The 26557-nt window shown below is 35.5% G+C and overlaps 3 protein-coding genes and 2 non-coding genes across 7 annotated transcripts; 1 reads left to right on the top strand and 4 right to left on the bottom strand.

The window, feature by feature from the left end:
• Positions 1 to 134: 134 nt before the first annotated feature.
• On the bottom strand, positions 135 to 8046 carry LOC132184374 (BRCT domain-containing DNA repair protein). Of its 3 annotated transcripts, none has more exons than XM_059597993.2 (10): positions 7931 to 8046; positions 7677 to 7817; positions 6800 to 7225; positions 6214 to 6270; positions 2170 to 4820; positions 1815 to 2084; positions 1647 to 1727; positions 1231 to 1342; positions 1073 to 1139; positions 135 to 667 (listed from the first exon to the last, which is right to left on the bottom strand). In XM_059597993.2, exons 2-10 carry the CDS (start codon positions 7795 to 7797, stop codon positions 571 to 573), a joined length of 3882 nt encoding a protein of 1293 aa, XP_059453976.2. In that variant the 5' UTR covers positions 7798 to 7817; positions 7931 to 8046; the 3' UTR covers positions 135 to 570. The 3 variants fall into 3 exon arrangements, with proteins under 3 accessions (XP_059453976.2, XP_059453984.2, XP_059453991.2); XM_059598001.2 differs by having other exon boundaries at positions 1073 to 1130; positions 7931 to 8018; XM_059598008.2 differs by lacking the exon at positions 6214 to 6270 and having other exon boundaries at positions 7931 to 8018.
• A 102-nt stretch (positions 8047 to 8148) lies between these two features.
• On the top strand, positions 8149 to 8220 carry TRNAP-AGG (transfer RNA proline (anticodon AGG)). Its single transcript has one exon. It is a non-coding gene; the product is annotated as a tRNA-Pro (tRNA).
• A 1723-nt stretch (positions 8221 to 9943) lies between these two features.
• Positions 9944 to 13437, bottom strand: LOC132184789 (protein DETOXIFICATION 41). The gene is made up of 8 exons (XM_059598551.2): positions 13109 to 13437; positions 12341 to 12885; positions 11445 to 11531; positions 11296 to 11352; positions 10918 to 11156; positions 10713 to 10831; positions 10539 to 10625; positions 9944 to 10259 (listed from the first exon to the last, which is right to left on the bottom strand). The coding sequence occupies exons 1-8, from the start codon at positions 13418 to 13420 to the stop codon at positions 10188 to 10190; spliced, it is 1518 nt and encodes a 505-aa protein (XP_059454534.1). The 5' UTR covers positions 13421 to 13437; the 3' UTR covers positions 9944 to 10187.
• Positions 13438 to 20185: 6748 nt separating this feature from the next.
• Positions 20186 to 20257, bottom strand: TRNAP-UGG (transfer RNA proline (anticodon UGG)). The gene has a single exon. It is a non-coding gene; the product is annotated as a tRNA-Pro (tRNA).
• Positions 20258 to 21397: 1140 nt separating this feature from the next.
• Positions 21398 to 26302, bottom strand: LOC132184135 (uncharacterized). The gene is made up of 2 exons (XM_059597652.2): positions 26212 to 26302; positions 21398 to 25089 (listed from the first exon to the last, which is right to left on the bottom strand). Exon 2 carries the CDS (start codon positions 24932 to 24934, stop codon positions 21974 to 21976), a length of 2961 nt encoding a protein of 986 aa, XP_059453635.2. The 5' UTR covers positions 24935 to 25089; positions 26212 to 26302; the 3' UTR covers positions 21398 to 21973.
• Between the last annotated feature and the right edge of the window lie 255 nt (positions 26303 to 26557).

Below are 26557 nucleotides of genomic sequence, written 5' to 3'. Positions count from 1 at the left end.
TCTGCCGCATCTCTCTATCAAGACAAGAGATTAAATTATACTGCATCGGTGTTTGAATCATTTTTCGTTAAACAACTTAACTTTGACAAATTTTTAAGAAATTAATTCCATCATAAATTCTTGAATATAACACATGCTAAAAGAATCAAATGAGATGAAACAGACTTACAAATTTACATGAGAGTGAGTGTTCACAATAATCAATATTATGTACAGAACACTAGGTACCTACGTACAGAAATTTCCTGTAAACTAGGTTGTAGGAAAATTCATTCAATCCGGTTTCTAAAAGTGCCATGCCCTAAGCATGTGAGAAACACATATTTTAACACCATGTACTTCTCTCACATGTTTTTTAATAGAATTCATAAATTAAAAAAAAAAAAAAAAAAAAACGTGAATCTTACGTGCCTAAGGGACATAGCACTTTTAGATACGAGGTTGGAGAAATTCCTACAAACCAGCTTGTAGGAAATTTATATCCAATACCTACTACCTACCAAAAAGGCCGTAAAACACAGGGAATCAGGAGGGAAAAAACACCAGAAGAACAAATGAATAAAATGAATCTTATTTATGTTTAGTCACAGGAAGGAACTGATTGCTGTCTTTTCTCAGCCATATTGTAGAACGGGTTCTTTTAACATCATCAGCAAAGAGGCGGTGCCTGTCATCAGGAAATGCAATTGTGTTAGGAAAGTGACCAGTGGTTCCCCCCACTGTAGCATGCATACATTTGGATCAAGTATCAATCATCAATTAGGTCAACAAAGGCTAACTAGGGAGAAAATCTTAGCAATCATATGAACAGCATATTTCAATATCAAAATCGATACAAAAATATCAGTTACCATCGAATTACAAGCACTACTCAGCAAGTGGAGAAGAAATGCAGAATTTTGCTTAAAAGAAAATGCCAGAAAATTTATTGATAAACCCCAGCATGCACTTTTGAGACACAGACAATTCGGTGGCTAAACCATCTTCTACTTTTGATAAAAACATTCATTTATGCAGAAATGATTCACTTAATCCATCACATAGATAATGCTCTAATTAAAATCAAACCAACCTTTCATACTCCAACCTCTGTGTAACTATACCATTCAATAACAGCTCTGAACTGTAAACTGCTGCCCCTGCAAGCATAAACCAATGTTGCCCAATACTAAGTGAAGTTTATGCATTTTATGGATTATTCAAAGAAAACGACACATGATTGTTGTTAACCTTTTTCAAGGAATGGCACACAGACATCATAATCTTCTTCACAAGATAGAACCAATAAATCCTCTGGAATTTTATCATCTTTCAGAGTAGATCTGCCAGTTCTCTCCAACACCTGGGGAGCATTTTGAGAGGAAATCAGTATCAAAACAATGATTTGGAAAATAAAAAATATTTTAAGCATCTCCGGACCCAGATAAAGTTAATGAAAGCACTGGCAATTGGCCACTCAAATTACAAGAAGAGAAAATTCAACAAGATGCAAGATTAAAATATCTATGTGCTTGTCGGTGGTAAGTAACTCCTAGAATCTTTCTAGTCGTGACCATCGAAGTGATCAGAACAAGTTCAAAATAAAAGTGCTACTTTATTAAGATGTTAACATATGAATAATACTATAACCTGCAAAAACTCCGTACCTGACCCTGAACGGTTTTAACCAAACTTGAAATTGTTTCTTTACCAGGCTTTGTATTTGGGGTAACCAAAACTCTTCGACCCTGCAAAGAAGTTATCATTTGAATATGGATAAAAATGAAGAAGTAGCCAATGCATCTGGTTTAAACCAACATAAACAGAAGACCTACCTTCAAAAGTGAATGCTGGGATGCACGTGCCAATGAAACTGGCATGCTAAAGCCGAACTCCTTTTCCTTCTTGGCATCCCTCAGTATGTAATTTTTCTCATCAATGAAACAGCTAGCTTGCCCACAGCTATCAAGCCATAAATGTGTCACCACTGGTTTTCCAGATGCAATAGCCTCTAACATATTCCTTGTACGCACAAATTGATCTGCTATGAAATGCGTGGCATCTGTAATAGAAGACGCTATGGAAATTCCTAGCCTGGCCAAAATCTGCGAGACAAGAATAACAGACAATATATAGTTTAAACCAGATAGCATGTTGCTAAAAAAAGATAGTGAAAAAGTCACAAACTACCTTCTTCTGCTGCTTAATTATATCCTCATCCAAGTGTTGGCTGTACAAGACTCGAACATAAGTCACATCTCTCCTCTTCCTTGAATCTTTCAATGCAGAAGAAGGTTCAGGCTGTGCAGCACTTAAGCTACGGATTTCTTTCAGAAGGCTCAGTCTTGACAGGTTCCTCTTGCATGACTGTTTGAAGTATTCATTGCCCATACAAACAGGTGACAAAGTATTCTCAGGTGTCTTGCAGTTGACTGGGGTAGGAGTAGTACATGCTGAATCAGATGGTTTACATTTCTCTCTTGGCGATTCATCCAACCTGGCATTCACTTTTTCAGTAGATGACGGGCAACTTGAATTACTATTTCTGTCAGAGTGCTTGCCTGTCTTTGACCCAATTAGATTGACAGATATCATTTTTCCATTGATATCACTAGACTTGTCATTAATAGGAGCATCCCCTGATCGTGTTTTCCTCTTCATCTTTGAATCAATCAAAGTGCTTTTAGCATCACGCTGCGACCTTTTCCGCTTGGTGACAGATTGTCCAAGGTCTTTCAGCAGAACAGATGGTTCAGGTGCACCATCTAAGTTATCAGATTCATTTTCCTGAACTGACAAATTCCGATGAGATCTGTTCCCCCGATGGATACCAGATTCATTATCTAGATTGTTAGATATCATTTTTCCATCTGTATCACCAGACTGAACATAAATAGGAGCATCCCCGGATCGTGTATTCCTCTTCATTTTTGAATCAATCAAAGTGCTTTTAGCATCACGCTGCGACCTTTTCCGCTTGGTGACAGATTTTCCAATGTCCTTCGGTGGAACAGATGGCTCAAGTGCACCATCTAAGTTATCAGATTCATTTTCCTGACCTGACAAATTTTGATGAGATCTTTTTTGATGACAGCTCAATGCATCAATTTTAGAACCAATAGTATTAGCTGTCAACCTTGGAGTGGATTGCCCGTGTTGACTTGCTTTTACATTTTCAACTTCTCTGGACTGATTAGAACCCAATCTAGAAGACTTTTCCTTCAACACTTCAGAAGCTTGGATGCCTGTACTACTATTGCTTTTCTCTTCTAAAGGACATACCTCCATCAGATGGTTAATCACTTCCTTATAATCACTGGATGCATTCTCAGCCTTCTTCAAACGATTTAACACCAATGACTGTCTAGTTCGTCGAGCAATGGGTGTATGCATACCAACATCACCTCGTAAATGCCGCTTCTTAACTGTGCAATCTCCACCTATGGTTGCACTGCCATCATGTGACTCACGTCTGTGGGACTCATTAGTGCAGCTTCTGTTCAAAGTACATCCTGCATTTCTTTGCTCAATGATCTTAGAAATCATTTTGTCTGAGTTTCCACTCCCGTTGGTAACAAGACATTCTTCAGCAATCATGTTAGCCCTCTTTGATTTTGATCTGACTAGCTCAATTCTACTCTGCCTCCTGACACTATCAAAAAGTTTCTCTGATGAAATTGAAGACTCTTTACTTAATTTGGCACTCATGCTCTTAGCTTTCTTGCACTGTCTTGAAGCAACCCGTACTTCAGAGGGGCTTACCCTCTTACGACAAGAGGGTTGTTTTGAATTAATTACATTATCTGTTTCTCCTTCAAGAGAACCTCTGCAAGAACCCTTTGAGTTGTTCTCCATACCTTGACGGGCATCATTAGCATCATGGTTCGCAATGCCCTCACCATGGAATAAGGCTTCCATAGCTTCAGCAGCCAATTGTGTGTCAAAACCTACATTTAATATTTCTGGCACATCTGGCTTAGTAATATTAGTTACTGAATGTCCTCCAGAGGGATTGTCATTAGACTGTTGATCCAACTCACTGACGAGATTTTTTTTCAATTTCATTCCATCCGCTGCCTTGTCATTAACTTTTGGATTATGACACACTAATTTGGAATCAGAATGAGCTAACCCCATTAGTCTGCTTCCTCCAGGCTTCCGGGGTTGGGTAAAGGATCTCCGCCCATGGTCTCCACTAGCAAAGAATTCTTCTTTCCTTCTACGGAAGATATCTCCCCCTCCTTCATCCTCACGGTTATCATCCCAGTCAAAAATCACTGCTTCTCCAAATAGGTTTCTATCATTGGCTTTCTTGGCAAAACTTTGCAGGTCCTTTGCTCTTGAGACAGAATTTGAATTTCCCCTAGTTTTCTTTCCAAGGTTAAATTGTTGTTCAAACTCCATGGCATTATCTTTAAGGAACTTATCAACAAAATCCAATGCATTGGCCTGAGATAATTCGCCAGGTTCTTGAGAGTCGGCATAACTTAATCCTCCCAATCCGTTGTCACATGCAGGCAACTGAGGCAACTCTTCTCCTTCAACAATGTTGCTGTTAAGAGGAAGTCCTCTATAGTCATCATGTGAATTCTCAGTGAAAAGTTTTCTAGCTGTTCTACTGCCAATGCTACATATGTTTTCATTTCCTGATCCCTTCATTTTTCTGTTGCATTCCCCAACATCATGTTCCTGATCTACTTCTTCCCCAACTTTTGTTGAATCCTCTAGGACAGACACATCATTATTTTTGACAGTAAGTACTTCCGAAGCCATGCGAGCTGCCAGACCAGATGCTCTCAATGACGCTGCACGAATTGAAGTAAACCCAAACTGCCGAGGTCCTGCCAAAACAGGAAAATGAATAAGAAATAGAGCCCCCAGATTGGCATCACAACTCCAATCAGATATTTATTAACTAGATTAAATGTCTTAATTCCAAACTTCCCTAGTGGCATGAGAAGACACATCTACCATTCTGGCATAAAACAACAAAAGAGAGCAGGTTCCAGCTTTGAGAAATCAACTACTTTTCCGTGAGATGTTAAAAAAAAAAAAAAATGCATTGTGTTGTATAAAATCGGCATCCTTCTTTGCAACTGAACCAGACAATTTTGTCAAGATGTAAACTAGCTCTAACTAAAACAAAACAAAATATATAAAATGTCATAACACAAGGAAGGCCTGAAAGTACACAAAAGACAAAAAGTGTTTTAATCCAGCAACTGAAAGAAAACAAAATGTCAAAAGCACTAACTGGTGGTTTAATATTTAGTTGCTTTTGCTGAAACTTATTGCTCAATAACTTTAAAAAAAAAAAAAAAAAAAAAAAAAAAAAAAAAAAGGAAAGGAAACATATAGCTTCATTACACATGAAAAATGCTCATGCTATGCACATAAAATCTAGCCTAGTACTTTTTCTCAGCTGAATCTTAAGAAAAAATTTCTTCTTCATGAAAGGTGGCTTAGTTTGGCAGTTTTTGACATATCTACAAAACTAAAACCTGGCAAAATCTGGAAGACTGAAAGCAATTTCAAAAACATAATACAGACAAAAAATTGAGGGCAAATTAAACTTTAACCTCTCAAACTACTGCCTCATTCTCAAACACACTACCAAACTTTAAATCCTTTGTACTCACCTCCTAATTCAAAGTTTTTGGTTTCAATTTGCCCCTTCCATCCAAATAAGTCATTAAGTTATGGAAAAACGTGTGAAATGACTAAATGGTCCCTAATGTGAAAACTATATAAAAAAAAAGAGAGATACTTAAAATAACCAACAATTCCATTTACCTATTAGACTCATGACGATCTCAAACATACTGTCTGAATCATTGCCAGTTTTTTCTTCAAGTTTTTATGTAAGCAACAATTTAGTCATTTTACACATTTTTCTGCCCGACTTAACAATTGACTTAGACGGAGGGAGTAAGTTGAAACTGAAATTTCTAATGTGGGGGTTGTTGCAACTATTTAAATTTTGGTAGTGAGTTTGAGAATGGAAAGGTAGTTTGTAAGAGGAGAGAGTAATTTATCAAAAAATTAACTATTCCACTAGAAACTGGCAGTCCATTTATCCATTTGGATGTGATGACATCACCTGAAATAATTAACCTTGCCAGATGTTTATTAAAACTAGAAAAAAAAAAATGCTATTTCCAGGAGTCTTATAAAAATTTGGACGAAAGCATGCATATTCATAGTATGCATTGCAGAAGCAGAAGAAACACATACCAGGTTTTGGTTCTAGGGAGCCTTGAACCACACATGTTGTAGTTGATACATTGACTTCTGTAAGAGGAGGAAAGCCTAATATGAATTTCCAACTCCAGTAATAACTTCATCACATGCAAAAGTTAGAAGAGGCAAAAGAATATTTTATTTCAACTCATAATCTTTTACACCTTAATTAAATGATGAAAAACATGTCCACACAACTACAGATTTGATAACAGGCTCGGAAAAAAGTACTAGTCTAACAATTTGCATGTGATGCATTTTCTTTTTCCTCTTTTCTTTCACAGCCAATGGATATTTGAATTGTAGAGAATAAACCAGTACAAGACAACAAATCATATAATCATGCCAAGATGGAGCTTCAGAAAAAGTATAAAAAGGAGGTATTTCAAATATTTATTCAAAACCAACTTTCTTTGTTGTCAACTGTCCTAGAAAAGATTCACCTGGCCTATGCTTTTGTTATTTTGTTTTTTTTAAAGCAATCGAAATATCATTAAATGCATAAAGCGCCCCTAGTACACAGGAAGTATTCAATAGAAAACACCTAGTTAGAAGAAGAAAAAGAACAAAAAAATCATACCTGGACTATGCTCTTTATCAGGTAAGGGATCAGGCTGCTCTGTTAATTCCTTATTACCATGTTCATGAAGAGAAGTGCACTGAATCTTCTCCTTGTCCACCGATTGACCACTGCCACTTCTCATTGATTCATCATCTGATTGCTCGTCGTTATCAACCAAAACTTCAGTTCCATCTGTTCCCTCCCCTTCAGTATCAATGGCAACTTCATTATCAAACTCATCTAGTAACTGGGTGCCCATATTGTCAATCCAATCTGGATCATCCAATACTTGGGTTTCACCACAAATATCCAAAACTTGAGTTTCCCCAGCAAGATTCACTACTTGGGTTTCAAATGCATCTTCAATGGGAACAGTATTATCAAAAGTCAGAGTGTCTCGCAGAAATTTTAATTCATCAGCATCTCCAGCTTCACCAGTTTCACCTAATTTTCCATATTAAAAAAAAGGTAAGCTCATAAACAAGGCTATTCGGTTTGATTACCAGCAATGAAATATCCCATATTTATAAACGCTGGACATCAAATAAAGGAAGAGAAAAAAATCAGACCTGGACATGAAATGATATACCTCAAAACTAATCAGATCACAAGACATAACGAGCTTATATGTTTGAAATTTTATGAGCATTGAGTCAAATACTAGAGCAAACCCACAAGCATGTAATTTAGAATAACAAGATCACCTTTTTTAATTGTTCTCATTAATCATAATCAAATTGAAGATTATCCTAATAACAAGGCAATCGCAATCCTCTATAAATTCCTCAAGTAATTCAACCAAAATGTGTTCTTTTTTCAATTCTTCAAAATGATAATCCTAAAGCAACAAAATTTGACATAAATAACAACAAAATCAGCGACGAACAACCAGTACCAGAAAGTGAAGGAGGTGAAAACTGGCTATCAAGGACCTGGGTCTGGGTATAAGGAATATTGACATTTGGCCCCGTCTTGATTGGTTTAATTTCAGCATCATCGTCCCCAAGCGAACCCATTTTCAAATCATTCGATTCACCTGCAAACAGAATCAAAATCAATGTTAAACCCTAAAAAGCAATGAACTTTAATTTTCCACACAATGAAATTAAAAAAAAAAAAAACAATTGAAGATTGAAAATAGAAACTTACTCAATACGGAGAGAGAGAGAGAGAGAGAGAGGGCTAGGTTTTGGGACCTTTGGGTAGTGGAGGGAAAATAGGGATGTATTGGGGGAGATTTTGGAGGGAAAACTGACAGTAATCTGTACGGGTTTTACTGAAAGAATAGAAAGTTCATTCGTTAATTTTAGCAGAAACCTAATTGTATTTAGTGTAGATAATAATAAATTGGCTACAATTACCCACGAGGGCATTTGGTCTAGTGGTATGATTCTCGCTTAGGGTGCGAGAGGTCCCGAGTTCAATTCTCGGAATGCCCCCATCTGATTATTATATTTTCTTTTTTTCCCAATTTTATATTTTACTGGTTGTTTGATTTCGTTTTCAAGGGATTTTTCATTTCCGAGTTTACCAGAAGCTAAAGTACAAGTTTTGTTCCCGCTTCTAATCTAATCTTTAAATTCACAAAATAGAACAAAGTTAAGTAGGTATATTATTGGGGAAGCAATTTATATTTGCATGTTGGGTTTTCTCAAAGTATGAATATAATATTATTATATAGGTTAATTATAAATTTATTTATTTAATTAAATGGGTCAAACTTTTAAATTCTAATTCGTTAATTTTGTGTTGTATTTGTATAATATTTAAGAGTCGTGCCAAAAATTGACAACCCTAAATATTGTGTATTGAGTTCAGGTCATATCAACATATAAGTATAAAAATATATAAGTCAATTTTAACCGACCAATTTAATTACACAAATCAAATCCATCAACCCTAACTCGTTAATTTTGTATTAAATTTATATCGAATTCGCGAGTGATTATAAAACCATAATACAAAAGCAAAATAATTAAGGGAATGTGTTGTTTTTTTGAAATTGATTCCTTTTCAGATAATTTACTGAAAACATTGTCCTAGAACATATTTTATGGAAACATTGACCTCGGATAATTATTTGAAAACAACCTGCGAAATGTTTAACTTTTTTTTTTTTTTTTTTCCTCATAAAAAAAAAAAAAAAAAAAAAAAACACTTTTTAATACAAGTCATTCCATGCAAATAGAATCGAAGTCTTTGATATTGTGGGTTTTTTCTTTAGGTTCTTAGTTTTTGTGTTTCTCTAAGTTCAACATGTCAAATCCCTAGTTTTTTAGGGTTTTTTTATTATTATTATTTTATTCTTTCTATGAATGACTTAATACTTGTTGAGTGTCATTGCATTTGAGTGTTTATAAACATGTAAAAAGAGACATATGACAGATGATAAATTGTTAACTTTGACAAAAAAATGATAGAGTGACCTATTTTAAACTTGGGCAAAACCTAAAAACTATATTCTTAAAATTAAAAATTTAATGAATAAATTCAAATCATATGAAAAATTAGGGGCTAAATATGATTTTTTCCTAAATATAATTATTGTTAATTGTAAATATAAATAAATAATCAAAGTATATGGTACATTTATATTGTCCACATAACCACGTTGAATATAATTAGAAGTTTTTTTTTTTTTAACGTAGAATATGTATTGATAAATCAATGATCAACCAGGGCAAATTTCTCTTGGATTACGATACCATAGATACAATTTAGAATCTCTTTGATCCAAACACTATCCGTGATACCAATAACTTCTTTTCTAGCTAAACTATGAGCAATTGAATTTGTGTCTCTCTTTACGTGAGTAATCTTGCAAAATCTCAAAAGATGCGCTCTTTCCTTGATTCCATCAACTATACGACTATATTTGCTCTAATTTTGATTTTCCGCTTTCACCACATTAACAATTTGCAAAGCATCTCACTCCAATATATATATATATATATATATAAAACAAACAAACAATTTCCTGCTAAAATCCACAGCACATAAAGCAGTCAAAGCTTCAGCAGCAGTTGGCCAAATCAAGCTAGAAATTTTTTGCCATATTACGAGTTGCCACAGCCCAGAAACTAGAAGATGTTCCTCCTCCTCTAGGGTTTAGCATATCATTAGAAGTTAGCATGACTTAACATCAAATAATGAGAAATATCATCTTATCAATTTAAGAAGATGGCATTTATTATCCAAAATTTAAACCAATACAAAATCACTCTTTTGCCACTTACAATTATAAAGAACCTCCTATTGGGGAGAGCACCATCAACACACTAATCTGACAAAGATTGATAGAGCTAATGTCAAGGATCTTAAATGTACTATAAAACTCTAATTCTTTTGACATATAAAATATACTATAACGCCAGTTCATTAGGTTAATTTGAGTCATTGAAATTCCTTAAATGCTGGTCAGCAACTCCAAGGTCTCTTCATTTGTAGATTTATTCACGCGGTCGATAGCCTTTTCAACCTACAAAAAAAGCATCATTAATGCAATCCATTTATAACAGATTTTTCCTCTAAATTAGGTTTTAAAAAAAAAAAAAAAAAAAAAAACGTTTAACTTGGTCTATAAAATTGTCATATGTCTCTTAAACACTTGAAAAACACATGTTTTTTCATTAACCTCAAAAAATCATGTGTTTTTCAAATGTTAAAGGACACACGACAATCTTAAAAGCAAAACTGTGTTCTTTCCATATATGACATTAAGGTAAAGATGGTTTAGTAAAGATAGCTAGCTATATACCTCTGATTGCCAATTTGTTCTGGCTGTTATAATTAGAAGAGTCACCGTTTGGCAAAGTACTCCGATAATCATGCCCCACCAGATCCCCTAAGAATGCCAAAATAACATTCAAATTCAATATAAATTAAGCAAAAAAGGATGTTACTGTGAGAGAGAGAGAGAGAGAGTGCTTACAACTACTCCTAAACTAGTTTTAAAGCCAAGAACACATCCAATGGGGAGACCAACAACATAGTAGCATGCCAGGTTAACATAAGCCACCACAGCTTGCCATCCACTTCCAATGGCCACACCTGAAAGTCCAAACAAGTGATTATGAATGGGAAATGTAGAGCTGCATAGTTCATGCATCTACTGCAATATTATATATCCCTATTACCAGATAAGATAGGCTGAATGCCATTCAAGAGGATGGAGATGGCAAGCAATGGTGTCAGATTATACACTGCAGCAAGAACCTCAGTGTCGCTTGAGAAGAGTTCGCCTAATCCAACCCGAAATATCATCACAAGTGCGCTGAAAAGTATACTGATCAAAAGGCTGGTCGCGCTCACCACCAACACTGAAAACTTAGCAACCTTTGGATGCCCTGCCCCAAGCTCATTGCTGATCCGAACACTGCAAACAAAAAATTCCTTAAAAACTTGTCACCATTGCTTTTTAATGATTACTATTAATTATGACTCATTGATCATGTGTTTTTCTTGCCAAGAAATTAAACATGTGACAAGATCGAGCAATCTAATTTGTCACAAACCTGGTTCCTGCAGCTAGGCCCAAGATGAAAGTTATGTCCCAGTTCAGATAATTCATGCTGAATACATGTACAACTTTGACAAGTTAGATAACAATTGATTAATGCTAATTAATGAAGAAATTGGCTGGAAGAGAGAGCGTTTGACATACCAAACTGAAATGGAGTCTAGTGAGATTGTAGGATCGGGGAGGAGCCCTGATATAAGCACTAGTCCTTGGCTGTACCATATCTCCAAACTACATTCATTAACATATAAATGATCAACCCCATTGATTAGCAAGACAGTAACCAAAGGGTGTTCGCCAACCCTTTCTCTATTTCTATTTTGGGAAAAAAGTATGCATAGCACATTTAAATTATCACTTCATTGTTAATGTCCCTCCTAAACTATAAATTATGTCAATGTCCCCTTTAAACGATTAAAAATGTTAATGTGCCATCCAATGCTAGAAAAAAGATAAAATTATCCTAAAAATTTTAAATAAGACAAAAATATCCTTATAAATTTGAGAAAAAAAAAAAAAAAAAAAAGGTGGGTCTTAGGGTTTTCATTTTTTTTCTCCTGTTTTTTTTTTTCTTTTTAAACAAAAAAAAATTAAAAAAACTCTTAAAATTATATTAAAAAGCAAAAATTAAAATAAATAAACCAAAGGGTGGCCCCCTTGGGTTTTCATTTTTTCCTTTTTTTTTAAAAAAAAAATTATTTTTAATTTTGCTGTTTTTGTTTTTTTATAATTTATTATTTTTTTTTAAAAAAAAAAAAATTATGAATGTATTTTTGTCCCCGTGGAACATCGACAATTTTTGATAGTTTCAGAGGACATTAACGCAATTGAATGTTTAGGGGCAGCGATAACAGAGTGATAGGTTTGAGAGAAGTATGTATCCTTTTTCTTTCTACTCAAAAAGACAAAACAGTGATGAATAATTTTCTTCCTAAAACACTCACAAAAATTTAAAAACTCATTTCAGGGTCAAATCAATTTTTTAACAAAAGCACAACCAACAAACCATATCAAAGACGTGTAAAATTGAAGGAACATACCACAACATGACAGCAGAAGCAATAGTCAGCTTGAAATAAGGCCAAATTCCTGTGAAGGCTTTTATAGAGAAGCCAGTCCAAGTTTCTTTGCAAGAAGGGCTTAGAAGAATGTAGAGTGCATTTAGAATGGAAAGAATCCACCAAGACAGGCTGAGCGTAAGAGCAGCCCCCAGAAGCCCATAATCCAAAATATAAACCACAATCCATGTGAGAAGAATGTGAAACAGGAGCACCCCAATAGACATATACGCCAAAGGATTCACAATGTTCTGTGCTTGCAGGAACCTCTGCATAGGGCAGCTTGTAGCAAACGCATAGAGTTGAGGGATCAAACCGCGTGCAAAAATCTGGCCTTGCTCTGCTATGCTCTCTGATTGCCCAATGGCTTTGAGGAATGCGCCCGAGTACCAATAGAGGAACGTTAGGAGGACTGCTGCTCCCAAGTGCAGGACGATTGCTCTTTGGCATATGACACCCATTGACGCCTGTCTATTCGCCCCGTACGCTTGCCCACACACGGTTTGCACAGCACTTGCCATGCCCAACTGTTTGAATCATTCAATCAAGCAAGAGATAGTCATGTCAGGCAAAAGGAAAACAGAATAAAAAGAGCCCCCATCATGAATCATGCAAAGACACAATGCAATTAAAAAGTGATCCGGGAAAGATTTCCCTCTCATTCATATGCAGAGAGCTACGATTTTTACTCGTTTTCCATTGACAAAACTAGCAGAGAAATTGTTTAATGCAAAATCATAGAAGTCCTACCATAATCCCATAAGCAAGACCTTGAATTCCTACACTAGCTATGGATGCCCCTGCGAGCTCCACAGAACCCAAATGGCCGGTAAATGTGAGGGTTACAAAAGAGAGCATGTAATTGAATACAGAGACAACAATGGAGGACCCAGATAGAACCCAGAGGAGCCTTGACTCCCACGCCACCAACCGAGGCCACCATCGGATTGCCACGGGCTTGTGTTCAAAGAACTCTTCGATTTCAACCGATTTCAACTCCGAAATGCGAGCATTTGATTCAAACCCGCTTAGCAGCGGCTGCTGCTCCTCTTCCGAGGGCATGTTTTGTGGAGTTTAATTTTTTTTTGTACTTCAATATTCGCGACATGTTGTGTTTTATCAGTGAACTCGGTAGAGGATTCAACAACCAGTCCAGTATAGAAGCTGAAGAACCCACCAACTCACTCGCGTGCTAGCTAGTAGCTGAAAACTGAAACTACCATTCACCTGAATTTCAACAAACACTTCCTTCTGATTTGTGGCCCCCTTTTTTCATTGAAAAGTCGAGGAAAGAAAAAATATTATTATCCAGGGCTGGGCCCACTTCCGTTTATGCGCCACTTTGTCTATCATTATGTTTGACAAAGTTTTTGAGGAATTTTTTTCAATCTAATTTATAAAAGTGACATGTATTTTTTTAACATGTGAGATGTACATGTTTTTTAATAGTGGAGACAAAGCTAGAATAATTTTTATTAAAAACTCATCTGTATCTTACATGTTATTAAAAAAAATGACACATGTCACTTTTATAGAGTAGGTTGAAGAAAATTCCTCCAACTCAGATTGAAGGAAAACTTTGTCCCATTCTGTATTGTGTTTTTCTTTTTAAATTTTTTTTTTAATAATTTTAAAATTATTATTAGGCTTGTAATTAATAATTATTAAATTTTAATTCGATAATAATTTTAAAAATCACCTTATTTTTAAGAGATAACAAGAAAAAAAAACACTTCTAAAATTACTTGATTTACAGAATATGATGCATCTCTCTAAAAATTCCACTTCCGTTTGTGCTGTTTGTTTATTAGGATTTGGCTTATATGGTGTTAAAACAAAAATTACATGAGATTTCTTAGAGTGTTTTTAACTATCCAAGTTTAATTTTAAATTTTTATAATGAAAAAGATGAAATTAAATCTAGACGGTTGAAAAAACTATATGCGATCTTATATATATATATCTATATATATATATTTTTTTTTTAAAAAAAAAATGCTACACTCATGTAGATCTCATAAAATAATAACACATCACTTGTATATATATATATATATATATATATATATCTTTCTTTCTTTTTATAGCACTTAACCCAAATCATATTTTTTAAGCACACATTTTTTTTTTTTTTTAAGCGCACATTATTGACTCCACCGGTGTTCTCTCCCTTTCAAATAAAAATGACCCATTTTAGGAATCTTGAATAAAATATCATTAAAATATTTCACAAATTTAAGAGAGTACAATAACTTGAGTTGGTTGAGGTTCTTACACTATTTAATATGTAGATAACCAAAAAACATAGCGTTGCTATGAAGCATATAGAATCAAATTATAAGTATTAATTATTATTTTGTGGATATTGGTGTGAGTCCAAAGCTACAACCAAGAGAAAATAATATTAATTAATTAAAAAAAAAAAACAATTAAGAGAAGTTGACCTATAGGTATGACGCTCTTGCAACTCTCAAAACGTTCTCTACTAGGGTTTCATCTCTAACAGAGAGCTCCGTCGGAGGGGGAGAACCCCTGTTCTCCCCCTTCGCCCTCCTCTCCCTCATCCTCTTCTGCTCCCGCCCTAAAGCTAGCTTATTTATTTGATGTCCCTTGCTCTTTGAGCATTTTCTTCCTCTCCCTCCCTCTCTGCCCCTTTTTTGATTTTAGGGTTTTTTGGAGGCCGATCTTCCACCCTTCTCCATCCGCCGGCCTGTTGCTGGGTCGGGTTTGGCTCCAGTTCATGTTCTACCCGATCGACCGCTTGTCGCCTGGTCCACCTCGACGCGTGCTCCACCACCTTGCTACTCAGATCCGCTAGTGCCCATCACACCTTTTGTACTAGATCCGTCTCTCCAGATGTGGTTTGATTTCGGTTCTCTCCGACTGTTTTGTTGATTTTGTTTCTGGTTGTTTTATTTAATTTCCTTTATGTTTGTTTTTTGCCATGTATTTTGGTTTGTTGTTTTTGTTGCCTATCCTATTTGTCACACTTTGTGTGTGATGCTATTGGGGGATTCACTCAAACTCCCCCCCCCCAATTTGTTTTGTGTGTGACACCGATCTTTTCCGCGCCTGTTCTACCACCCACCATTAGCTGTCGGGTCTTTCCTCGTGTCCCCCCACGATGAGCTCCAACGCTACCTTCCGTGTCGGTTTCCAGCCAGCACATAATCGGCTTTCTTCCAGCTGCCGTTTCCCACTTAGTGTGATTCTCCCGTTTTTTTCCTATTTTGTTGGTTTCTATTTGTTGTTTGTCCTATTTTTTTATATTCTGTTTTAGTCCCTTATTTCCATGTATACTTTTATTTCTTGTTTTTTGCTCGTATTAAGGCTCTGTCCCCTCTCGATTTGCATGCGTGATGCCCTCTGGGTTATTTGCTATGGTCCAAACGTTTGGATTGTGGATGCGAACGTTATTTTGGCTTTCGGGTCAAGGAGAAAGAGTTTCGGTTAGGAGTTTGTCTACCCTTAATTCCGAAGAATAAACATTACCTATGCATTAGTTTTAATCTATTTGACACGTATCTGTTTTTTAATATGTAAATTAGTCATGGGTTAGTGATTTGGTTTTGGGTTTGAAATGTAATACGTCATCTGTGATGCTTGTAATATCGTAGCTTTAGCTATGGTTACTTGTAAGAGCTTTATACTCATGATTTCTATGAATGAGATTAATATAGATACCCTTAAAAAAAAAAAAAAAAAAAAAAAAAAGCACTGTGCCTCTTTTCGTGACATTTTTCGGAAAGATCAAAAACAGGTGTACGTTTTCTGTGCTTGTACCTTTATTTTCTAAAAATACTATTATCTGAAACAAAATTGGTAAACATGTTTTCCCTCGCCTTTATGGATGACACCCTTATAGAAATCTGTGTAATTACACGGACATGACGATCGAGATATTGATAACATAATATAACTCTAGAAAAATACGTAAAAAATAAAATAAAACATAAAAACAACACCCCAAACTGCAACTACGAAACAAACGACAACTCAAGATCAAACGGTCGATTCTCATCAACAAATAAGAATCATATAACTCTAGAAAAATAAAGTAAAAAATCTTCTTTTTAAAATAAGATTTTATTTGAAAAATCGATCAAACGGTCGATTCTCATTTTAAAATAATATATATATATATATTTTTAAGATTTTATTAAAAATTAAAAAATTAAAATAAAAGCAAAACCCTTGGGGGTGGCAAGAGGGGGGCATCCCCAACGTTGGCTAGCCTTTCAATGGGTTCCTTATATATATATATATATATATATATATATAGAAAAAATTATACGTTTTCTCGTCAAACTATTAATTGAATCAATGTTTTTCTTAAGAACTACCAAAAATTGTTAATGTATTATTTTCAATAAAATAAAAATATTTTTATATATTTTTTAAAAAATAAATAAATTTTAAAAAACATTAACACAATTAATAATTTGAAAAAATGGTTAACAATCGGGTGGGGGTGGTAGTTAACTAGTAACCTTCCAATAGTTACCAAAATGCCTCCCTTCCACAATTGTGGCTATAGGTGGGGCCCAAGCAGCGGTTTTACCTACCCAATTTACAGCTTCACTTGGGGTCTACTTTCCCTAGTTGGAAAAACCAGAGCTATTCAGGGAATTAAATTTTACCTCTATTATTTTTTTTGATGAATTCTACCTCTATTATTTCTGACATCAATTTACATTTACTTTCTTTCTATAATTGGAAAACTAGTATAGAGTAATGATATAAGGAGGATTATAATTCTCCTAGACTCATTGTAAATATGATGTGTCATTTAAAATCACAAATAGATTAAAATTTAATAATGATTATCTCAAATTGAATGATAATTTTAAATGTTATATCACATTTGAGATGACTTTAGGAGGACTTTAATCCTCCTTATATCATTATTAAACTAGTATAAAATTTCTCGTAATGCTAATTGTCAAGTACATTTGTTAGTTAGATGAGTTGCCTCCAATTTAGTGTTCGAAAGCATTTTTAATTACTCTTTCATCTTCTTTTTCATTCCGATCATTAATGGGAAAGAGTATTCTTTATAACTATTTTCTCATTGAGAAATGCTACAATTCTTCCTAGCGTTCTTTTGATCCTATTTAAATATTATTATTATTTTTTTATAAAAAAAAGTATGGGGAATCAGTTAGATAAGTTTTTTTTTTCTGCTTTTTCATAAAATAATACTCACTAGAGATTAGGAGAAAAAAAAAAAAAAAACTATAAAACTCTTTTTCCTATTTTATTAGAAAGAAAAAAAAAAGTAATAAATTGAACTAAAGTTTTCTTCATATTCGTCATTCGTGGCCCACACAGATGTCGTTTATGATTTATCTGCCGGTTTGGTAATCACATGTCTTTCCAACATACGCAAAAGTGTCTTTTCTTGGCCAAATTTGTCAATTGCTCTTTTCAACTATTTTAGCAGCCGCCACCAACAAATAACCCACGAGCGGTTCCCACTTCCCAATTGCTTCGGCATTTTCCCAATTTCTGCCACGTTACCAATTATGGCTATTCGTGTGAATGCGGAATAATTTTAATTTTTTTTCTTCAAATTATTGTAGTTTTTAAAATTCTAATTAGATTTATGAAGACATGAGTCATTTTCGGAGCCAACTCAATGTATTTGGAGGTTTAGGTAAAATTTTAAAATTTAGTCTTATTTTTTTAATATTTAAATATTAATTAAATAATATTTATTTTAATATGGCATGAGATCTTTACCTAATAAGCACACACTTAGTATGTTTTGTTTGATACTAAAATTACCATTTTGCCCTTACTCTTTGTTCTGTATACTTAAATTAAACAGGCTTATTTTTGTCTTTCAGCATTTTCGTAGATTACAAAATAACCATTTTAACCTTTTTGAAATGTGAAAAGTTGAACATTTTAACCTTTTGCGAGGGGCTAAATTTCTACAAAATAATCACAACAGACAAGTCCGTGGGATTCTCAGATTTTTTTTTTTTTTTGTTTTTATTTTATAGAGGGCCTCGATATTATAAACAAATCATATTATTTTTTTTAAAACATGTTGACTGTTGAGGGCCTTGTGGCCATTGTGCAGAAGGTCTCTATGTTATAAAAAAATAATATTATTTTTTTAAAGCATGTTGAAGGCCTTAAGAAAGCATGTTGGGGCCTTAATATTATAAACAAATAATAATATTGTTCTTAAAGCATGTTGAGGGCCTTTACGCAAATTTTTTTTGGCCTTATTAAAAAATATTTTGGACCTTAAAAAATTTTTTTTTGGGTCTTAAAAATCTGGGGCTCTAGGCGCCGGCCTAACTCGCCTAATGGTTGGGCCAGCCTTGGTCGTCCTTTTAGTATTACTCGTCATTTTTAGGTAACTGCATCCGCAATATGCAGTTATTAATTGCTATCGGCGTAGTTATTGATGTTATTAACCGCTATATGCATATTAGATAATGAGTCTTTTAGGCATATATGAGTCTTTTGAGCTTTTATTATGGCCTATGTTTCAATTTTTGCAATCCACCCTCACAAAGTTCCAATTTTTTTTCAATTCGACCAATATCATCCCAAAATTCCCATATTGCCCTTGATTATTTTTTTATTTTTTATGAAAACGAAAACAAATTTGGAGGTGCAAAAATGACCAGATGACCACCCCGAATTTTTTTAATTTTTTTTTTTATAAAAAATAAAAGAAAAAATAAAAATTATGGGCAATATGGGAAGTTTTGGATAAAATTGGTTAAATTGCAAAAATTTGAAACTTTGGGGGGGTGGATTGCAAAAATTGAAACTTTGGTGTTCGAATTGAAAAACGCTATCAACTTTGAGGGGGTAAACTATAATTTTCCCGCGGAATAACCTACATATTATCTTTATATATATTTAACATATTTCTTAATGGAAAATCATGAAAGTTATAACTCAGTTCTGGTACCACATGCAAACAAAATTGACATAACATACTATAACTTCTAAGATTTGAAGTTTCTTAACTATCAAGTCTATCATGAATTACACAATAAATTGATGAAAAGAAACATATCATAATTCATTGCTTATTTAATTCTTGGGGAAAATCCACTTTACCCCCCTGAAGTTTCAAGAGTTTTTCAATTTGAACCCCAAAGTTTAAAAAGTGACAATATACCCCCCCAATGTTTCAAAAATTTTCAATTTAAACCTTCCGTTACAATTTCCGTTAAATTGGACGGAAATTTTTTTTAAAAAAGCCTGAGGGTAATTATGTAATTTTAGAGATTTTTGTCCAATTTAACGGAAGGTTTAAATTGAAAATTTTTGAAACATTGAGGGGTACATTGCCACTTTTTAAACTTTGAGGTTCAAATTGAAAAACCCCTAAAACTTCAGGGGGGTAAAGTGAATTTTTCCCTTAATTCTTCTTTGAAAGTCTAAATACTAGAAATCGGTTTCTCTCGTTTGACCCATTTAAGATGCACAAAGTTAAAGGACATTGCATATATTTATAGAGTAGAGAGAGGACCACTTTCCTATATTCATTAAATTCTTGCTGCCAAAACAGAGCTTTCATCCTCCTCTGGTTTGGCTACCATAAACAGAACACAATTAGTTTTGCTGATGAGATTTACTACACAGGGATAGGTGGGTCAGAACTCAGAAGATAGATGAGTCATGAAGTCTTTCTCTGTTGTTGACAATTAAATGCTATAAAGAAAAACTTACGAATACCGAGCAGGAAAAAACGGTTGCAGTTGGAAGTTGGAAATGGCTGCCCGAGCGTGAGAGGTATATAATATATTAATATTATCATCTTTTTGAAATAAAAAAAGGAAAATAAAATAATGTGGGGCATTCCGAGAATCGAACTCGGGACCTCTCGCACCCAAAGCGAGAATCATACCACTAGACCAAATGCCCTTATTATGCTTAACGCAATAATGTTATATTAATTGTAAATGTAAAATTCCAGCATAACTCAGCCATTAATACCTCCAAGACGTTTTTGGTTATGATTTTATTTTTTTTTATTTTTTTTTTAAAAAAAGGTCAGCATGTTACCCGACCACCATTTTTAAACCCCATATATATATATATATATAAATTTAATAAATCAACTATTAGATTTATGGACTCATATGGACCTCACAAATAATCAACGGTGAATTTATCAATTTACTATGCAGATAGTTAAGAAATGATTAAAAAAGAATGAATTATATCATTTCTCCAATTGCTAACTATTAGAAAAACAAAAACAACAAAAAGAAATTGCTAATTATCAGGCTATCCTAATTAAGAGCAACCAAGTTCTTTACTCATGTTGGTTAGCCAAAATACTGTAATAAAAAATACTTAAAAAGATCTACATCTAGCTAGCCATTTTGACTAAAGATTTGACTAGTTACTACAATGTTCCTCAAATTTGCCGAGCACTATAACTCAACAATACATAAATAAAAATAAATAAATAAATAATTCAAGTTGATTCTCTTTCCTCTTCACGAATAGTAAAAATAGTTTTTTTTTTTTTTTTTTTTTTAAATGAATATTTTAAATAGAATAATTAAAACGCTGAGTGCTTTGAAAAAATAAGTAGTTAAATAGAAAATCATGTTCTTTTTAACTAAATTTTACCTGAATATTTCCTCGGCCGGATGAGAATATTACTTTTCTTTCATAGCAAACTCTCCTCTATACTTTAAGGTTGTCAAATAATCATTTTAATACAACTCATCCAGGCCAAAGCGTCTGGGTGAGTTTTTGTGAGAACGGTAAATAAAGTAACCGAATTTGGAGAGCAACTTGCAGAATAACAACGGGAAGACGATGTTTAGTTGTGTTACCAGTCCACAATCTCCAAAGCTAGAAGATAGATTTGAGATGGTATCATGAATATATTACAGATTAAAGAGAGGCCTCTTTGAGTCGGATGCTTATAGTACAGTTGCCCAATTTGAGGAAACACTAGTCTATTTGTGCTGTTTGTTAACCACTTCATGCTAAAAAAGAGAGAGCAAAAGCTAGCAAAGATTTTTTTTTTCTTCTCTTTTTGAGAGAGAGAGAGAGAGAGAGTACAGGACCTCACGTTGGATGCATTTGCCAATTCTACAAATTGAACAAGGCAAACATCATCCGACCAACCATACCTACTTGAGGTAAGAACCACAAAAACAAAAAGGGTTAGTGGGATATGATAATATAACTGTTCATACTGCCAAATAAAGTATATCTACGAAGGGGGAAAATCCAGCTAAAACTAGAGTTAACTTTGAAGTGAAGAAATTCACATTTTTCCTTGTGCCTGATGACTAGCCAAGTTGCCCGGCATCATCTAGAGGATGATTATAAAGTGGAGGAACGAATGCAACAAAGAACCAGCATACCCCACTTTTTCTCTTTCCATTACACCGAGAAAAAAAAAAAATTCATTAGGCGCCACAAACTTCTATCATGGGCACTTCATCTGATGCATTAACTCAAAAATTTAATAGCTTCTGATTCCAGCTGTCCTGGAATTGTTGAGAATATTTTCCAAGATCATTCTATTTACCAACCCAGTATTCAGTGAAGAAAGGCCTGGCTGGAGAAGCATTGCATGGATTAAGATGGAGGAAGGCTTGTGATCATGCCAATTCAGTTTAAAGAAAAATAATGAACAGGCAAAGCTGCAGGATCGACCTCCCAGAAGCCTCTCAGGCTGCCATCTCTCTCTTCTGTCAGCCGGAAAGCAGGTATTTTATGGGAGAATTTAAGAAGTTCAACCTGAGGAATTCCAATAGTTACCTCTGAACCCTCTTTTATTTGAGCCTTGAAAACTGAATTGAAACCATCCACTTGCTCCAAAACGAACACTCTTATCAGCAAATCATCTTCCTCAACAACTTCTACAATGTCGTATTCACAATTCTCCAAGTCGGAACATTTGATTTTCGCAGACCAGTTCCTATACATTGCCCAAACTTCACCTTTCCTGGGAAAGATGGCATATTCATTCTTCTTACCAGCAGGATCAGTTCTTATCTGATGTGAAAAAGAACTGGTGGAAGTATAGGCCTGCGTTTCACCCCTTTTGATCTTAAATCTCCCGCAACAAATGGGCATGTCTCCATCAAGCCATCGGATAGTGTGATTTGGCAGCGAGCAGGACATAAGCCATGTAACTTGCAATTTGAAAACAGGTGAAGAATCAATTTTCTTAATTTGACCATAGTACTTTGGCAAGCCATCCTCATCACTGTATAGCGCCCATATCTGGCCAACCTGAAAGTTTTCCTCTGATTTCTCAGCATCAAAGTTATAAAATTCAGGTTCTGGAATTTCAATAGCCTCGGGGGTGGAAGCGAGAGGATTACTATAATCCTCATTAGCATTACAATAACTGCTATCCCCATGCTCTAAGTGGCTACTCTTGACATCCGCCTGGAACATTGATGCATTTCCCTCGGACTTCATCGCGGGTCTCACTTCTTCTGAAGGTATTGAAGTTGAACCATTGTGATGCATATTACCACCCTCCACTTCCAGATCTCCGGGCACAGCAATCTCTTCAAGATTAAGGGGTAAAGATGCAGGATCAAGTTCAAAAGATCCTACGGGCACACCTTGTCTTTCCTCACCAGTCATTTTATAAGACGGAACACTGTGAGAGAACCTAAATAGTTCTGCTGGTGGAACTTGAAATGTGCCACTTTCTTCCTTAACCATTCGACAGAAAAGACTTGCAAAACCTTTCACCTTACCCAAGTATGCAACACATATACCCGCATCCTGTTCGTACTGCGACAATATTTCGACAAATTCATATTCATACTTACGATGCTGGTCTGGTTCAGAGTACCATTTGATATCCCAGTTCTTGAAGAGGGCCCAAGTTTCTCCCTTTTTTGGATAAATCTTGAAAGTATCTCTACGGCTGCCCTTCTCCCACGAAATCAAATGAGAAAACATAAGACGGTCTTCAGATTCTTCCGAGCTCCCATTTTTGTACTTACCACAAGAGGTAGGCAAGTCCTCACTGACCCATTTGATTTCGTTTTCATCAGCTGGGTCTGGCTCTAGCCAGGTTATCCTCAGCTTAAAGCCAGGAGAGAGAACTTTCCTGATCCGAGCATAGAATCTAGGCATGGCATCCAAGGTATCATAAACAGCCCATATCTGCCCTACTGCAAAACACTCTTCTCTCCTGCCATTTTCAAAGTCGCTGAAATCTGGATCAGGATATTGAAAATATTCAGGATCTGCTGTCAATTTGGGGCTGGAATAAGATGTTGAATCTTCATGAGCTTCAGAACTTTTCTTGTGGTTATCTTCGTTTGCCGTTTCTTTTCCGCTCACCTTCTTGGTTTCCATGTTTCCATTTAGCAAGCTTTCCCCAGAACAAGCATTTCCATTCTGTTTCACCTCTTTCAGATCCTGTTTTACATCAGCAGCTAAATCAGATAGATTATTCGATTTAGATGCCTCTTTAGATGCATCTCCATTCTCCACTCCAGTGGCAGCGGACGATCCACTCCCCTTGGCTCTTTTCCGATTGCCCATAATGTCATCATCATCACTCAAGTTTTCCTTGTAAGAAACCTGCTGCTTGTGTCGCATAGATCTCCGCCGGCTTTGGTCTCTATAACATTCCAAATTCTGACCATCCTGAAGATTACCATCTTCACCAACTACCACATCTTCTTCAGATTCAGAGCTGCTATTGGAGTCGCAACTCTCACTGGATTCCTCTACCTGCTTCCTCCCTCTCTTACCAGTCACCTTTTCAGAGCCAACCTTAGAAGTGCGACCTTTCTTTTCTGTTTTAGAACTCTGAGCACCAAGATTCCCTTGACATCCCACCTCAACTTTGCAAGCATCATCTTTCCGCAGGGGGAATGCCGACTGACTCATTTTAGTAGTTGGTGGAGCACCATGCACGTTCATGTCGTACGCAATGAAGGGCTTATTGCAACTTTGACAACGGAGAGATCTATTGACAACTTCTCTGTAGTACTGGTACCTTACTGAACAAAATGGACAGACAGTCCAGAAAGTTGGCCGGATATCAGAGTGCCCCGCTTGAGCAGGCTGTTGCCGCTGCTGTTGCAGAGGATTCAAGCCCGTAACTTTGTTCCTAAAATCATTTTGAACCCCAACATTTGAGTTCCAGATGGGCTTTTGAGGGGGCCGAAATTGTGCTGCTGGTCTACTCAAAGGAGCTCTGCGTTTCATGTCATGCAAGGACCGTCTGTCTCGATCCAGAAGCACTCTTTGTGCTTCCCCAATTAGCTTAAAAGCAGCTTCTGCACCGGAAAATTTGTTTTTATCAGGATGAAGTTGGAGAGCAAGCTTCCTGTACTGCTTCTTAATCATTGCCTCATTAGCTGTCTGCTCAATCTGAAGGATGGCATACCAATCCATCTCATTCCCAAATAATTTCTGGTCAGCAGAGCAATGCACATCACAAACCGTAAGCATCTGAGAAACATTCTCCACATCAGGATATAGTTGTTGGGCCTTGAGAGCAGTTTTACGAGCCCCTGAAAAATCCTTGCTTTCCATCCTCTCCTCAGCAATCCTCTTGGCCCTGATGGCCTCTTCTTTATTGCAATCCATCACTTATCCAGAACTAGACCTGACTCAGATTGCTTCCCAAAGTTTGTAAGACAACAGCTACACTGAAAGCCTGTGCTTGCTTGAAACCCTCCAGATATCCCCGCCCTTCACCCAAGATATTCTACTCTCACGTCCAGATGGGTCCGGCAGATTTTCTGCAATTGACACCAATTAAAAAGCTACTATTTACTAAGAAAAGAAGCAAGGGGAGGAAGTCATTAGCAGCACGTGCAAGCTTCCACCCATTAACTAATACATAAGCATTCGAGTCAGGTTGCATCATTTCATAAAAATAAACAAATAAAGCAGCCAAGAGACAATTAGCCTTCATTTTTATCTTTTTATTTTCAAAATATTCACTTGTCTTATTGACTCAAAATTCAACTTAGAACAAAAAAAGTACCCAAGAGACATTTAGCATCCATTCAGGTTAGGAAAGAACAATACTTTGAAAATGCTAACCATCACACAAACAGAAACCTACTCTATTGAGACCAAGCCAGAGAAATACAACTTGTGGCCAAAATCACATGCACCAAAACACCATATTATGGATCAATTATTTCAGCCTATCACAAACCCAAGAAAGATTTTTACCAAACAAATAAAAAGAAATAATATAGAAAACCATATCAAACAACACTAAAAAAGCATAAAACACGCCAATAAACATGCTTCAACTTATTCAAAATCCATGCAATGGCAGTTCAACAAATAAAAACCTAATAACGTTAAGAAAATTGCAAGACGCACACTCTGCATGCTACCATCTTCAAAAGCTGGAAAATTACCCATGAAACATAATCTCGCGGTCGCCACTGTCAAAGTGTGAACCAGACCCAATGACAGCAGAGCTTAAAGGACTAAGACCATTAAGAAACTAACATTGTTTTAACCGACTGAAGAAAATCCGAATCAAACCCGCAGAGTGTAAGAGGCTTTAAAAGGAAAAAAAAAAAAAAAAACCCAGTAAAACCCTCGTAACACAAAAACGAAAACAGACACCCAGAAACCCTAATTTCATTCAAATTGCGCAAAACCCAACTCAAAAAATTTCATACAAACCCAGAACAATGCTACGCATAGACTAAGATGGGTCACTCCGTATTTAAGTTAAAAACAAGGAAATAAACAATTTAAGGGGAAAAAAAAATTAAGACATTTAACAATTTGGGAGAAAAGGGAGAAAAAAACCTATAACTAGTTAGCCAGTTAAGCACAAAACTTGTAAAGAAATTAAGCAGTTATATGAAAGAGGAGAGAAAGGGAGGGCTTACTTGTTTTGGTTGAGACGAGAGAGGCCAGAGAAAGGAGCCTGGTCTGAACCAATTGCGGGGTTTAAAGGGAAATGGGGGACGAGTAATCTGAGTTTTGACTCTAATTTCTCAAGTGGCACTGCCATGTTTATTATGGCAAACCTTGTAATTTATGTTGAAGTTGAGGGGCTGTTTTGAATGAATTATTTTGCCAATATGCCCCTGTATTCTTCGAATTTTAGAATGTTATTTTGCATTATTTCAATATACTGAGTTGATGACAGATTACTCAATCAACTGAAGACTACACCTTATGAAGTAAAGGTTACTAAATCGAATCGTCACCCCCCCTTTCCCTCCCCTTCCG

The sequence above is a fragment of the Corylus avellana genome, chromosome 2 (assembly GCF_965113065.1).
Source record: "Corylus avellana chromosome 2, dhCorAvel1.hap1.2, whole genome shotgun sequence".
NCBI classification, from domain to species: domain Eukaryota; kingdom Viridiplantae; phylum Streptophyta; class Magnoliopsida; order Fagales; family Betulaceae; genus Corylus; species Corylus avellana.
Note: the sequence above shows the minus strand (reverse complement) of the source record. Positions and strands in the feature narration are given on the sequence as shown.